This window comes from Gopherus evgoodei, chromosome 2 (genome assembly GCF_007399415.2).
Source record: "Gopherus evgoodei ecotype Sinaloan lineage chromosome 2, rGopEvg1_v1.p, whole genome shotgun sequence".
NCBI classification, from domain to species: Eukaryota; Metazoa; Chordata; order Testudines; family Testudinidae; genus Gopherus; species Gopherus evgoodei.
In genome coordinates this window covers 40396376-40410021 of record NC_044323.1, presented here as the reverse complement: position 1 = coordinate 40410021, position 13646 = coordinate 40396376, and the positions used below count along the sequence as shown (strand labels likewise).

The 13646-nt window shown below is 43.6% G+C and overlaps 1 protein-coding gene across 1 annotated transcript; it reads left to right on the top strand.

Annotated features, from left to right (window-relative positions):
• The first annotated feature begins 828 nt into the window (after positions 1-828).
• VIM (vimentin) lies at positions 829-12496 on the top strand. The gene is made up of 9 exons (XM_030550443.1): positions 829-1470; positions 2416-2476; positions 7544-7639; positions 7719-7880; positions 8457-8582; positions 10208-10428; positions 10534-10577; positions 11394-11479; positions 12129-12496. Exons 1-9 carry the CDS (start codon positions 920-922, stop codon positions 12168-12170), a joined length of 1389 nt encoding a protein of 462 aa, XP_030406303.1. The 5' UTR covers positions 829-919; the 3' UTR covers positions 12171-12496.
• Positions 12497-13646: the final 1150 nt, after the last annotated feature.

The window sequence follows — 13646 nt, the reverse complement described above, 5'->3', positions numbered from 1 at the left end:
CCCCACCCTGCCTCCTACTGACCCCAATTCTCCCTGCTTCCTGACCCTCTCCTGCTCCCCCCACCCTGCCTCCTACTGACTCCCTCCTACTCTCCCCACCCTGCCTCCTACTGACCCTGATTCCCCATCTCCTTCTGACCCCCACCTTGATTCCCCCACCTTCCTCCTACTGACCCTCGACCCCCACCCTGCCTCCTACTGACCCCGATTCTCTCTGCTTCCTGACCCTCTCCTACTCTCCCCACCCTGCCTCCTACTGACCCCGATTCTCTCTGCTTCCTGACCCTCTCCTACTCTCCCCACCCTGCCTCCTAGTGACCCCGATTCCCTATCTCCTTCTGACCCCCATCTTGATTCCCCCACCCTTCCTCCTACTGACCCCCCGACCCTCATCCTGCCTCTTACTGACTCCGATTCCCCCCACCTCCTACTGCCCCCGCCTGATCCCCCACCCTGCCTCCTACTGACCCTCTTCTGCTCCCCCATCCTGACTCCTAATGACCCCCCACGATCCTGCACCCTGCCTACTGACCCCCTCCTGCTCTCCCCACCCTGCCGCCTACTGACCCCCAGGCCCTGTCCCCCCATCCTGAGCCCCCGCAAACTGCCCCGTCCCTCCCTGGGCCCGGGAATCCTGACCCCGCCCCGCAGCCTTTGTGCGCACTGCAGGGCGGGCCCGGGCTGGCAGCGGAGAGACCCCGGCCCGGCCCCGCCCCGCCCCGCTCAGGGCGAGAGGCGGGGCCGCCCGGCTGGCCGGGTTGGCTGGCTCGGGGCGGGCCGCGCGGCCGAGCCGAGCCGAGGGCGTGGCAGGGGTATAAGTACCGCCGCGGGCAGCCACCGCCGTTCTCCTTCGTCTCTCTCGCTCCGGCAGCAGTCGCAGGACCCAGCGCCCCCGGATTACAAAGCGCCGGCCGCCGCCATGAGCACGACCGTGAGCAGCAAGAGCTCGTACCGCAGGATGTTCGGCGGCGGCAGCCGCCCCAGCACCTCGGGCAGCCGCTACATCACCTCCTCCAGCCGCTACTCGCTGGGCAGCGCCGTCCGCCCCAGCAGCATCCGCCTGGTCTCCTCCTCGCCCGGCGGCATCTATGCCACCAAGTCCTCGGCCCTGCGGATGCGGAGCAGCCTGCCCCCCACGCGGCTCATGCACGACACCGTGGACTTCTCGCTGGCCGATGCCATCAACACGGAATTCAAGGCCAACCGCACCAACGAGAAGGTGGAGCTGCAGGAGCTGAACGACCGCTTCGCCAACTACATCGACAAGGTGCGCTTCCTGGAGCAGCAGAACAAGATCCTGCTGGCCGAGCTGGAGCAGCTCAAGGGCAAGGGCACCTCCCGCCTGGGGGACCTCTACGAGGAGGAGATGCGGGAGCTCCGCCGGCAGGTGGACCAGCTCACCAACGACAAAGCCAGGGTGGAGGTGGAGAGGGACAACCTGGCCGATGACATCCTGAGGCTCAGGGAGAAGTGAGTGCTCCGGGGGCGGATGGGTGGGGAGGGGGCGCCCAGGCTTCGACCTCAGGGCAAAGTGGGGAGCGAAGGGAACAATCTACAGCTCCAGAGTGCGAGAAGGCCCTCCGCCTCCGCCCCCCCCCCCGCCTAAAAACACCACTTCAAGTTGTTCTGATGGGTCAGCCCCAACTAGATGGCCATTGAAGCTGAGTTCAGCATCAAGGAGATGGCGGAGTGCACAGATCCAGTCCACATGGATAACTAACTAGTGTGTATCCATAAACGAACTGGTCTGCAGCCAAAAGAAGCCTGATGTATATTCAAGGCGCTTCTAGTCCAGATTAAAGTTGAAAAAGCAGGCTGTTGTGGAAAACCATCATGGATGGCCCCTATCTTCTAGGGGAATCTCCAACGTGGGTCTCTAGTATTCTGTTCAGACAGTGTAGTGAAAAGACCAAGTAAACAGTTAGCTTTGCCACACTCTCATCTGGGTTCTTAGTACTTACTGTGTTGCACCATGGATCTTATCTTGAGGTTTTTCGTGGGTTTGAAAACTTTGGTTTGGCAAATTAATCCACTTCTTAAATATTGCAGCCTGACAGAATCTGAATGTAGCAAAAGATTATTTAAAACCAACCCAAATCTAGGTCAACCTCTTGTTGCGCATTAGCTGAATAAGCAGTAACGGTTTTGGCACTGCTTGTGTTAGGCTATCTGTGGATTTCAGACTGCTGTAACAGCAGAAAGCCTCAAAGCCCAGTCATGCAAACTTAATGAAGAGGGCACAGACCAGAAAAATGTCGGAACGAGATGCCTTTTGTCAGAGGCCCCATCTTCCCCCTCTGACTGGGATGTTGGCTGGGTGTGGCTACCATCTGGATTTGAACAGACACTAGTACTGGTTTTCTCTCCCCCCCCCCCCTTAGTTTGTTTGTTTAATCAATATGCTACTATTTTCAGGTTGCAAGAAGAGATGATTCAGCGAGAAGAAGCTGAGAGCACCCTGCAATCTTTCAGACAGGTTTGTAATAATCTCTGCATATTAAAATGCATAATAAGGAGCACACTGAATGTAAACCGAAATGTGTAGAGTTGGCATAATGTACAAGTCAGATGTAGGGCCACCTAGTGGTAAAAAAGCAACTTGTAAAGGTGCAAGACTTCTCTCAGGCCACGTCCAGACTAGGAATTAAAATCGATTTTAGATACGCAACTTCAGCTACGAGAATAACGTAGCTGAAGTCGAATTTCTAAAATCGAGGTACTCACCAGTCTGGACGGGGCTCCATCGATGTCCGCGGCTCTCCGTGTCGATTCCGGAACTCCGTTCGGATTGATGGAGTTCCGGAATCGATGTAAGCGCGCTCGGGGATCGATACACCGCGTCCAGACTAGACGCGATATATCGATCCCCGAGCAATCGATTTTAACCCGCCGATGCCGCGGGTTAGTCTGGACGAGGGCTCAGTACCTCCAGGAAGTTACTCTTATCAAGGGCATGGCCATTCCTTTAGTCTAGAGACTAGTAAAACTGGAAACAGTTAACTTTTTTAAAGTATTTGGAGATTCTACTAAAACATAGCAGACTTGACACTTCTGAATGTATTTGCAATAAGTAATTTGAAATAGAAGTGTTGGCTTGCATGACTAGGTACAATGTCTAACACATCAGAGGTGAACTCTTAAAGCAGGGAGTGGACAAGTGTAGAAATAAGACTCTACGTTTTTTTTGTGGGGGATTCTTTTATTTAACAAGAATCCACCAGTCCTCATGCAGTAACTACATGTTTTCTTTAGGATGATGATAGTCTAAGTGGAGAGGGGAAGAGCTATTGTTTTGCTTTATCCAAGACTAGCCTATTCTACAAACTCGCTCCAATGTGGAATCGCTTTCTGATCCAATAAGGGTGAAAGGGAGCCATCTGTTCACTTGGCTGAAAGGTATTAATGGTTTCTATGGGATTCACTATGGAATGCAGATACAGGCATTATGGCAAGCGTGGTGGCAGCAGATTGAAATAATAGAACTCTTTGTATAGAAGAGTGGCTTGCTGCAGGCTGCATTCTTACAGAATGTGTAATGATGTAAGCGTGTTTTAGAGAAATGTTTTATAACATCAGTTATTTTAGATATGGCCCAGTCTTGAAATTCCTAGTACAGGACTCCTGCTCTGAAATTCTTGCAAAATAAGAATGGCTCTAACATGTGAGAATTTTCCTGTTAGAGCTGTCTACTGATAGGTCAGACAACTTCTCTTTCTGGCGGCCTTCAGATTTTAGGGGAGGGTTATGACCAGGGATCTTAATTTTCTGTGATCAAAATGAAATACTGAACTTTAATTCCCTAGTCACAATACATTTAGGTATCAGTTGAACACAAGGTTTTTAGTGATAATTTTATTAATCATGATGGATGGCACTGGTAGGCTTCAAACTTCCTTAAGAATTGTAATTAATAGAATTGCAGTTTGTATTTCTTACATGTACCAAACACTTCTATGTCTGTTTTATACAGTAGAACCCCATTTATCCAAGCCTCCATTATCCAGCTCTCCCTGTTTAACCAAGCCACCTGTGGCTCACTGCCCACATTCCCCCATCTTAAAATAAGGGGTAGAAAGCTCTTTGCCAGTTCTCCTGATAATCAGAATTTTTTATTCTGATCTGGCCCCAGTCACAATTAGATCGGATAAATGGAGTTTCAATGTATGATTTCTATTTTTTTCACAAAATAGAAAAACTAAATATTCTCTGTAAATGGAAACTGTGGTGAGTTGTTGTGTGTTTTGTTTTTGGCGGAGAGGAGGAGGCTTCATTTTTTTTCCCATGGCAAACAGATTTCTAGGATCCCTGGTCATATCAAAAGTTAATAGCAATCAAGTAATAAGATTATGTATACTGGATTTTTCTTTAAAAGAAGTTCTCAGAGGAGAAACATTGAGTCATCTAAACGTTAATGTGAATTGTAAGCTGTCTAGATAACTTTGTACTTTCAGTAAAAAAACTAGGCTTCAGTTGATATATAGGTTTTGAGCTCTTCAGAGCATTTTACATTGGAAGACCAGCTCTGCTTGTAGCCTGCTGGTAATGTTGGACAACTCACATCACCCATCTGTGCCTCAATTTCCCCATTTTACAGGTGGAGGAGGGAGGGAATAACTTCTTTGTAAAGTGCCTTGAGATCTACTGAGGAAAAGCACTATATTAAAAGCAACTCTAGGGGTTCTTGCAACCTCAGCCTTTCTTTTCATTAGTCAAAAACAAACCCAAAACTTCTAACTAGAGTTTGGATTTCTTTATAGAATTTGCCTCTCAAGACTTTTTTTTTCTTTTCAAGAGACTATCACTGTGGAAAGGCATTACTAGAATTCCTTTTATCTCCAGCCAGCAGGGCTCAGATGTGGCTTGGGTCACAAAATTGCATAGTCTGGTATTGTCTGGTATTCTAGAGTCCCTAGTGGATGCCTGTCTAAATGACAACCAGAATTTTGCTAATCAAGCTGAATTGCACCAACGTAGTCCCAAGCCTTGCTCAAGACAAATAACATGAGCTCTTTATGCAAGAATGAAGGCATGTTGAAAAATGGAGTTGCTTGCCTAAAATGTGGACGATACCAGGCATTACCTTAATGAACCTCAATTTCTTCTGTATTTAAAGAATAGTGACATTGATGTTTCACATCAGGCTTGTCTAACACTTGTTGCACTGGCTTACCTAACGTAATTGACTTAAACTGGTGTAAAGTCCTGCATAGGCATTCTTAAATGCACTTAACCTTTTATCTAGTTCCACTGAGCTGAACTCAGCAAAGAATCTAGGTAAACTGGTTTAAGTCTGGCTTAATTTATTAAAGGTGTGCAAAGGATCTTGCACTTACCTGTGTTTTTAAAGGGACACAGTTCTCTTTCAAACTGATCTAACTGTCTAGAGTTGGGGGAGGAAGGGAGTGCTCTCAGCATGCACTCTGTCCTATTCCTTGGTGTTAAACATTTTAGCATATTTCATAGACTGGATTATACTTAGTTGCCATATGCTAATAACATAAATGATGTTTGTATTCTAATAAGCAGGTTACTCAGAAGTGATTTTTTTTCTCTGCCATCTCAATCCTTGCTGTACCTAGATGCCCAGTACCGCCATTAGTATTAGAGAATGGGATACATGTACTGAACCTTTAAGATGTAAGGTGTCAGTAATACTAGATGCATAGAATTCAGTATTTAATACTGGTCAGCAGAAATACAGGCACCAACCATAAATTTCACTGAAGACCTGTTACTCACATTCAGTATGAGTTCCACTATCTTGGGTCTGACTGCAAATGACTTACACGCTTTAAGGTAGGAAAACAGGAGGAAGTTTTAAAGATGCATGAATCTGAGGAATAACTAAACAAGCATTGGCATGACAAATATCTTTCCCTTGGTGAATGGATGTCAAAAGTTTGACATACAAAACTAAATGTATAGCTTGCTCTGGACTTTTTTTCTCAAGAAGGAACAGCCTTAGTCTTCCTACCAGGGCACAGAAGCTTCATGCTATTTCAGCCTTTAAGTATAGTTTCAAAGAACTGTAGGACACTATTTTTGTGGCACTTAAAATTCCACATCAGAACAGCAAAATAGCACTCGCATGGTAAGAGCTGTTCTTAAAGTAACCAAATAAGTTCACTTGCATTACATAGCTTTTCATTCTGAAGCAGTTACCTGTTCAACTATTTGATGCATCTGAGTTCATCCATCATCCTTTGATAAAGCTTCAATGAGTTGCTTGCTTTAGGGCACAGCCAGGTAGCAAGTGCATCAGTACAAAGAATGAGTTATAGCAATGTATACCCAGCTGGACTGCTACTAGGGAATGTGTCTGAGAGCCCCTGGCAAGATTGACTTCTTGGCTCAAATTCAGAGATGCAGCTAGAAAAATACAGGCTTATCCAGTCCTCTAATATTGTCCCATCACTATGAATATGCTTAAACAAAAGTCCAAGTAAATATTCAAATCTGTGCATCATCTAATTGCATATCTGGCTCCAACACACTGCTTTGAAAACTTAGCCCTGATGCTAGGACTAAAGGGCTTCTTAACCACTCTAACATGGCCCTCCAAAACTGGAAAAAAGATTGATTACAAGTTGTGCTTAAATTAATTTCATTCCATTCATTAAACTATATTTCATTGTGCTCATGTAATGGAAGCACGTGTGGATAAGCTGGAACATCTCCAACTAAAGTTTATCAAGTTAGTCCCTCCACTGTAGGCTGTTTCAACTCTAATGTATGTGTTGGGTCAATTTGAAGTTTATGGCATGCTTGTAGTTCAAGACTTTTCAGGTACCACTGGTTAAAATGAGTGGGGGAGTACAAACTGTTACTTCTGGTGTATGCCAGATGTGCCATCAATTTAAGATTTAATATGTAAATGTTCCCCTTAAATTCTATGAATCTTTGACAATGTGCACAAGGTCGATAATTAATTAGATTTGTATAAACCTCCTCCCAGAATGCCTTGACCTTAAAAGCGCTTTAGATTGTACACAATTAACCCACCAATGAATTCTTCCTCTCTGAGATAAAGCATGGTGCCAAGCTGAGCACTAGTAGTGCTATCTAGTTCTGTAATGAGGACAGTATGCAGTAACATCAAATAGAAGGTAGGGAGGTGTTCTGATGAATAAAATATATCAACTTTTTTTCCCTAGGGATTGGATTAATGTTGCCAGAGAATTTGGCAAGAAATTGCTTAACTTTGTTATCCTGACTCTCAGATTTATTATCTTCTGATGGATGCATAACAAATATTTCAGAAAAATCCAAATGGTTTTGAGTTAGACTGAAACATGTGCTGCTTGATTTAATGCTTATGTATAAAATATATACACAACCGACAGCTGACATGCAACTCTGTGTATGCAAGTACCCAATTTGCAAATACATTTCATATTATTTCTGGCTACAGACTTTCAGGGAGGTCACTGTGCTGCTTGACTTTGTATCAAAGTAGCAGTAAACTTGCTTATTAAACTGATTCATTTTTTTCCCCTTATTATTAGTATAGTGACCTTGCTAAATGATCTTTCCCTTTAATTAGGATGTGGACAATGCTTCTCTGGCACGTCTTGATCTTGAGCGCAAAGTTGAGTCCTTGCAAGAAGAGATCGTCTTCTTGAAGAAGCTTCATGATGAGGTAAAGTGCATCTTCATTAGATTATTAATCTGTACCTTCTACCATAGAACAGTACTTGACTGTCCACTGTTTTCTTAAGGAAATTCGGGAACTGCAGGCCCAGATTCAGGAACAACATATCCAAATTGATGTGGATGTTGCTAAACCAGATCTCACTGCTGCCCTGCGTGATGTCCGTCAGCAGTATGAAAGTGTTGCTGCTAAGAATCTTCAGGAAGCTGAAGAATGGTACAAGTCCAAGGTAAGTGTATGGCCCTTGTGGAAATAAGAATATTTGGCTTAACTTTACTTTTTAGATATCCATGATAGCTTTGCCATGATACATAACTACTTACATCCCGGAGGCAAGGCTTTATCTAACTGCCCCAAAACAGGTACTGCCTGTCATGAATCAACACTAAGTCTTGATCCATAATACTGTGTCAAGAACCTAGATACTACAGTAGTTTAATGTTTTGTCATAGTTCCTATTCTTTGCATAGCTAGAAGCATCCCATGTAATAAAGGATGGCTTGTGTACAGATGAGCTGGTAGAGGAAGAAATGGATGGGTGTAGATATAGCGCAACATACATTGTAGATAAAGAATGATGAACGCTAACTTCTGAAGATGTGTTCATTCTCTAATTTGATGGTTAAAAATGAAATCAAGAGTTGTAACAGCATGACACTAGTTTGGAGCCTTTCTTTCAAATATTTAAGATCTTTCTATGTGCAGTCTCTTACTCACCATTCCTCTTACCCTTATCTGGGACACTGGAGTAGGATACATTTTTGTTAAAGTATTATACTAACTGTAAATCTGGCTTTTTCAACAGTTTGCAGATCTCTCTGAAGCTGCTACTAGGAACAATGATGCCCTACGTCAGGCCAAACAGGAAGCTAATGAGTACCGCAGACAAATACAGTCCCTCACCTGCGAAGTTGATGCACTTAAAGGAACTGTAAGTGAAAGATACCACTGCAGCTGTTACTACTTGTGCTGTTACCTTGTCACATTACATGCTAAGATGGATGAGAATAGAAGTGGCCTATCAAACAAGATGGCAGTCTAAAATGGAATTCTAAAATATAAGCTAAAGGTCCTTTTTGATTAACCTGCAGCTTTCAGCTGTGTGTTGGCTGACTATGGAATGAAGGTGAAGGAGGTGACTGTTCAGCTTTGACACCTTATTTTTAAAGCTGAAATATTGAGCAGTGTATATAAATTTGCAAGCTGAGTAACTGAAAGATTAATCCACTGTTAACTAATCTTGCACTTCACACTGTACTCCTTGTTAATTACATTTTCCTTTGGAAAACAAAAGGCTTCATATCTAACTTTAATTGTATATTGGTATCGCTATGAAACAAAGCAAGATTTAAAGAACGGACACAAGTTTTTCTCTGTATAACTAAGCAAATCTTTAAGATTGTCAAACTCTACTTAATGTGGAAACTTCAATAACTAGGCACTGTCAGTGGTTCAAATCTAGGTCTCTGAAAATAAACCACTGACCTGATTTGTACTAGATGACACTTGCAGGTGAGGTTTCTCGGGCTGCTCTTGGATTGTGACACAAGGAACTTAGGGACAATACCACCTACTTCCACTTCAAGGCCAGCCTCTACTCCACCCTGGTCCCAAGGCCCACTGGGGATATCAGTTGGCGGCTCCTCCATGGGGCCGTGAGCACGGGCGTGTACTTGGCGCCGTTTACCCCTGTCCCGGACACCTGCCCCTTCTGCAGCGTGAGGGAGACCCTGGCGCATGTTTACTTAGAATGCGCCAGGTTGCAGCCCCTACGCCGGCTCCTCACAGCCATCCTCTTACGTTTCTGGTTACACTTTTCCCCTCACCTCCTTTTGTATGCACTCCCTATCCGTGGCCCCACGAAGTCCCGGGACCTCCTGGTCAACCTCCTCCTCGCCCTGGCGAAAAAGGCCATCCACGCGACCAGGGAGGGGAGGTTGGCCAATGGAGACTCCGGTGACTGTGGGGCTTGCTTCCACTCCATGGTCCGATCACGCATCCAGGCGGAGTTCCTCTGGGCGGTGTCCACTGGCTCCCTTGACGCCTTCGAGGAGCAGTGGGCGCTGTCCGGGGTTCTCTGCTCGGTGTCCCCGTTAGGTTTCCTCCTTCTGACCCTTTGACCTCACTCCTGTCCCTGTTCTTTTATTAGTTGTCCCCCGCACTCAGTGGGTTCTGTGGCCCTGTGGTTCCTCCCCTTAGGCTGGGGGAGGATCCTTTAGCAGTGGGCGGGCTTTGCCTGCCCACTTCCCAGACACCCAATAGGTACTTCCACTTCAAATGCAAGGTGCACTGTGACCCTGCCTCTTCTGATATGTAAATGTTATACTACATTGCTCCCATAATTGCCCCATGAGAGGATGAAAGAGCTAACAAATGGCAGTTAGTCATGTCATGTTTTTAGCCCCTTCCACTAGTGCATTAATTAGTGGTGAGGTTATTAAACTTCTATAATAGAATAGAACATGTTGGGTGGGTATGTGGGGTTAAACACCCAACAGATGAAGGCTGACAGCTACTAAACTGCAGCCAACACTTCACTTGAAAATTCTCTTGCAGAATGAATCCCTGGAGCGCCAGATGCGTGAGATGGAGGAAAACTTTGCTGTTGAAGCTGCTAACTACCAAGACACTATTGCCCGTCTGCAGGAGGAAATCCAAAACATGAAGGAAGAAATGGCTCGCCATCTTCATGAGTACCAAGAACTGCTGAATGTCAAGATGGCTCTTGATATTGAGATTGCTACATATAGAAAACTGTTGGAGGGAGAGGAGAGCAGGTAGATAAAACTAATGCAAATATGGCCAGCAACTCAAGAGTAACTGCTATAAGAATTATCAAATTCCAGAGACTAGCTTCACTAAACTTGAATTCTCTTTTGCAGAATTACTGTGCCTATTCCAACTTTTGCTTCCCTGAATCTGAGGGGTAAGTAGTATCTAATTTCTCACACAGAGTGTTGGGAAGCTTCTTTGACAAGGTGTATCCTTTTGCTGTGGTAAACTAATACTCTAAAGACAGCTTCCTTTTAGCCCGGTGTAATTGATTCAGGTTTTGATAGCCAAACCCAAATGTTGTTCATTTTTAACACCAGAGACCTTTAATTCAAAACATTGGTATTTTAACTACTTGTTTTGAGTGGCTGGGGCACTTTAAGTTCAGGAAGATATTCCTTGTAATAACTTCACTAGTCACAAAATACTGGCTATAGGTTTTGTTATGATCTTGGATACGGATACCCAACTGAAGACAACTTAAAAGGGTTTTTTCTGAAGGCAGGAACTCATGCTCCCTGAAAATCAGGCCCTTTTGAGATGTCAAAAGGAGCACCTGAAAATCAACACCGGGATCATTAGCCACTTCCAGAACTCTTGCCTGCATCTATGCAAGATATCTGAATTAGAGTTGGTTGTAGCCAGTTACTTGTCATTTAAAATAACCTCAGACTGGAGCCCTCTATCCAGATCACTTACAGAAATTTCTCAATATAGAGACCTCCTAAACAGTGTTTTTGAAATCTTACTTTAACAATGGGTGATCAGAATTAAGTGATGGCTAAAATTACAAAACATCTAGCAATTTTAGGACCTTAATTGTTGGTGCCTGGCACTTGTCATGCTATGAAGTGCATCAGTCTTTCCTGTAAAGAATCTGTCTATTCTATCATGTATGTTCAATAGCAAATGAGTAACTTAAACTAGATCACTGAAGAATCATAACAGACCAATAATTTTACATCTGCAGAAACCAACATTGAGTCTCATCCTATCGTTGACACCCACTCAAAGAGGACACTCTTAATTAAGACTGTTGAAACCAGAGACGGACAGGTTGGTGCCAGTTTTAGTTTCTTTTAGTGGAGGAAGTAAAACAAATGACAAATATAGATATAACACTGTACATTGCAACAAGCTATTATCTAGTACATTCTAACTTCATTTTCCAAATGGTGCATGCTGAAGTACCTTGCCCAAGCTACAGTAGTGTAACACAGTATAGTAACATGCATTTGGGCTGAATATTTTGTACAGATGAGAATGTGCTAACTTCAACCTTCAAACTAGGGACCTCTCTATGCAGGGATGGCACAACATTCATAACCATGCTGTAAAGACATCTGGCCAAGGCTGCTACTTCTGTTTTCTCAGATATTAGATCTAGGGAGATGGGTTAGCTGGTTCTGAAATCATTCCTAAAAGTGACTTAGTTCTACAATATGGCAGGCAAATAAGGTGCTTGTAAACAAGATATTATTGCCCCCATGCCTTTTTGCTCACTTTCAACTAGGAATTTAATCAACCAATTGCTGACTTTTCTGTAAGTGAGTGGTTGTCATCAACTTCCACTATGGCATAAGTGGAAGATGATATTAGCTGTGCTAATAATAGTGTACAGACTTATTCTAGTAAAATTAATTTTACATCAGATGTCTTGAGTATTGAAATTGCTCAGAATGTAAGCTGTCTTATTCTTCAACAGGTTATCAATGAAACTTCCCAGCATCACGATGATCTGGAGTGAAAACCCTAGAGAAACTGCACATTTCTCACTTGTGCAGTGAAAAGATCCTTACCAGCAGAATTTAAAAAGTCCCTGTCTTAAAAGAAGAAACAGCTTAAGTGCCTTTCTGCAGTTTTTCCAAAAGTGCAAGATTATTATGCTAGAGAATAGGTATTAGATCTTGCAAACTGACTCTCCCTGAAGGTTTAGAGTTTACAATGGAGTCTAGTTTATGGATAGCAATATCTTGTGCTGCAATACTGTTTAAGTTTCTGAATTCAATAAAACTCCTTTTTCCAGCACAGTATGAGCAATTTCACTGCTTCAATAAATATTTGGAAAATGGCTTTTTAATGTGTTGTAATTTGTTAAACATTGATCGCTTTCCTCCAAAAGCACTGGAATAGCAACTCTGTGCTCAAAGTACCTAATAACCTGCACAACTCCATTAATGACAGTTGCATGGAACTTCGTTAGAATCGGCAAAAACACTTGGAAGAAACTTACATTTGTACTCACTTCCTTAACTTTAGCTTGCTTCAAATTATGATACATAGGTACTGGACCACTCCATCTTGAATTAAATGGACTATACGAGTGGTTCTCAAACTATTGTACTGGTGTACTTTCGCACAGCAAGTCTGAATGCAACCCCTCTATACATTAAACTCTTGTTAAATATATATTTAACACCATTATAAATGCTGGAGGCAAAGTAGGGTTTGGGGTGGAGGTTGACAGCTCAAACCCCCTGTAATAACCTCATGACCCCCTGAGGGGTCACAAACCCCAGTTTGAGAACTCCTGGTCTACATAAGCTGGCAGATGAGTAGATGCAAGTTGAACTGACACTTCTATCAAATTACTAACTATGCATTAGTGAACATAGTGTTAGCCTTGCTTTCACAGGTGAGCATCCATGTTCATGAGCTGCAGGTGCTTGGTTTCAAAACCAGGCTATGGAATCATATCCAATGACTATTCTTCTACCTATAGAAATTCACTGTTTTTAAAAAGGGAAAAGCTGCACCAGTACCTCTGCATGGGTGTTGTTTAGATGTACATAACTCCTTGTAAGTAGGGTGACTAGATGTCCTGATTTTATAGGGACAGTCCCAATTTTGGGGTATTTCTTATACAGGCTCCTATTACCTCCAAACCCTGCCTGCTTTTTCACATTTGCTGTATGGTCACACTACTTATAAGTGGCACCTAGAGCAAGGGCCTTAACTATAAAAGCTACTGCAACTCATGCCATCCTACAAATGGTATTTACCATCCATTATAAGCCTAGAAGGGGGAACAAGCCAGCTGTCTACCCTAACACAATTGTGTGCTCATTGTCTATTGATGCTAGATAAAATCACTAAACTATGGCAGAAAAGAGAAGACAAAAATAGGTCAGTTATTTGTAAAAATAGCCCATGTCCCACAATCAAACCACTTCCTGATGTTGGAGTGGAGCTCTGGGCTTTTAATGCCAGGTGAGCCTAGGCT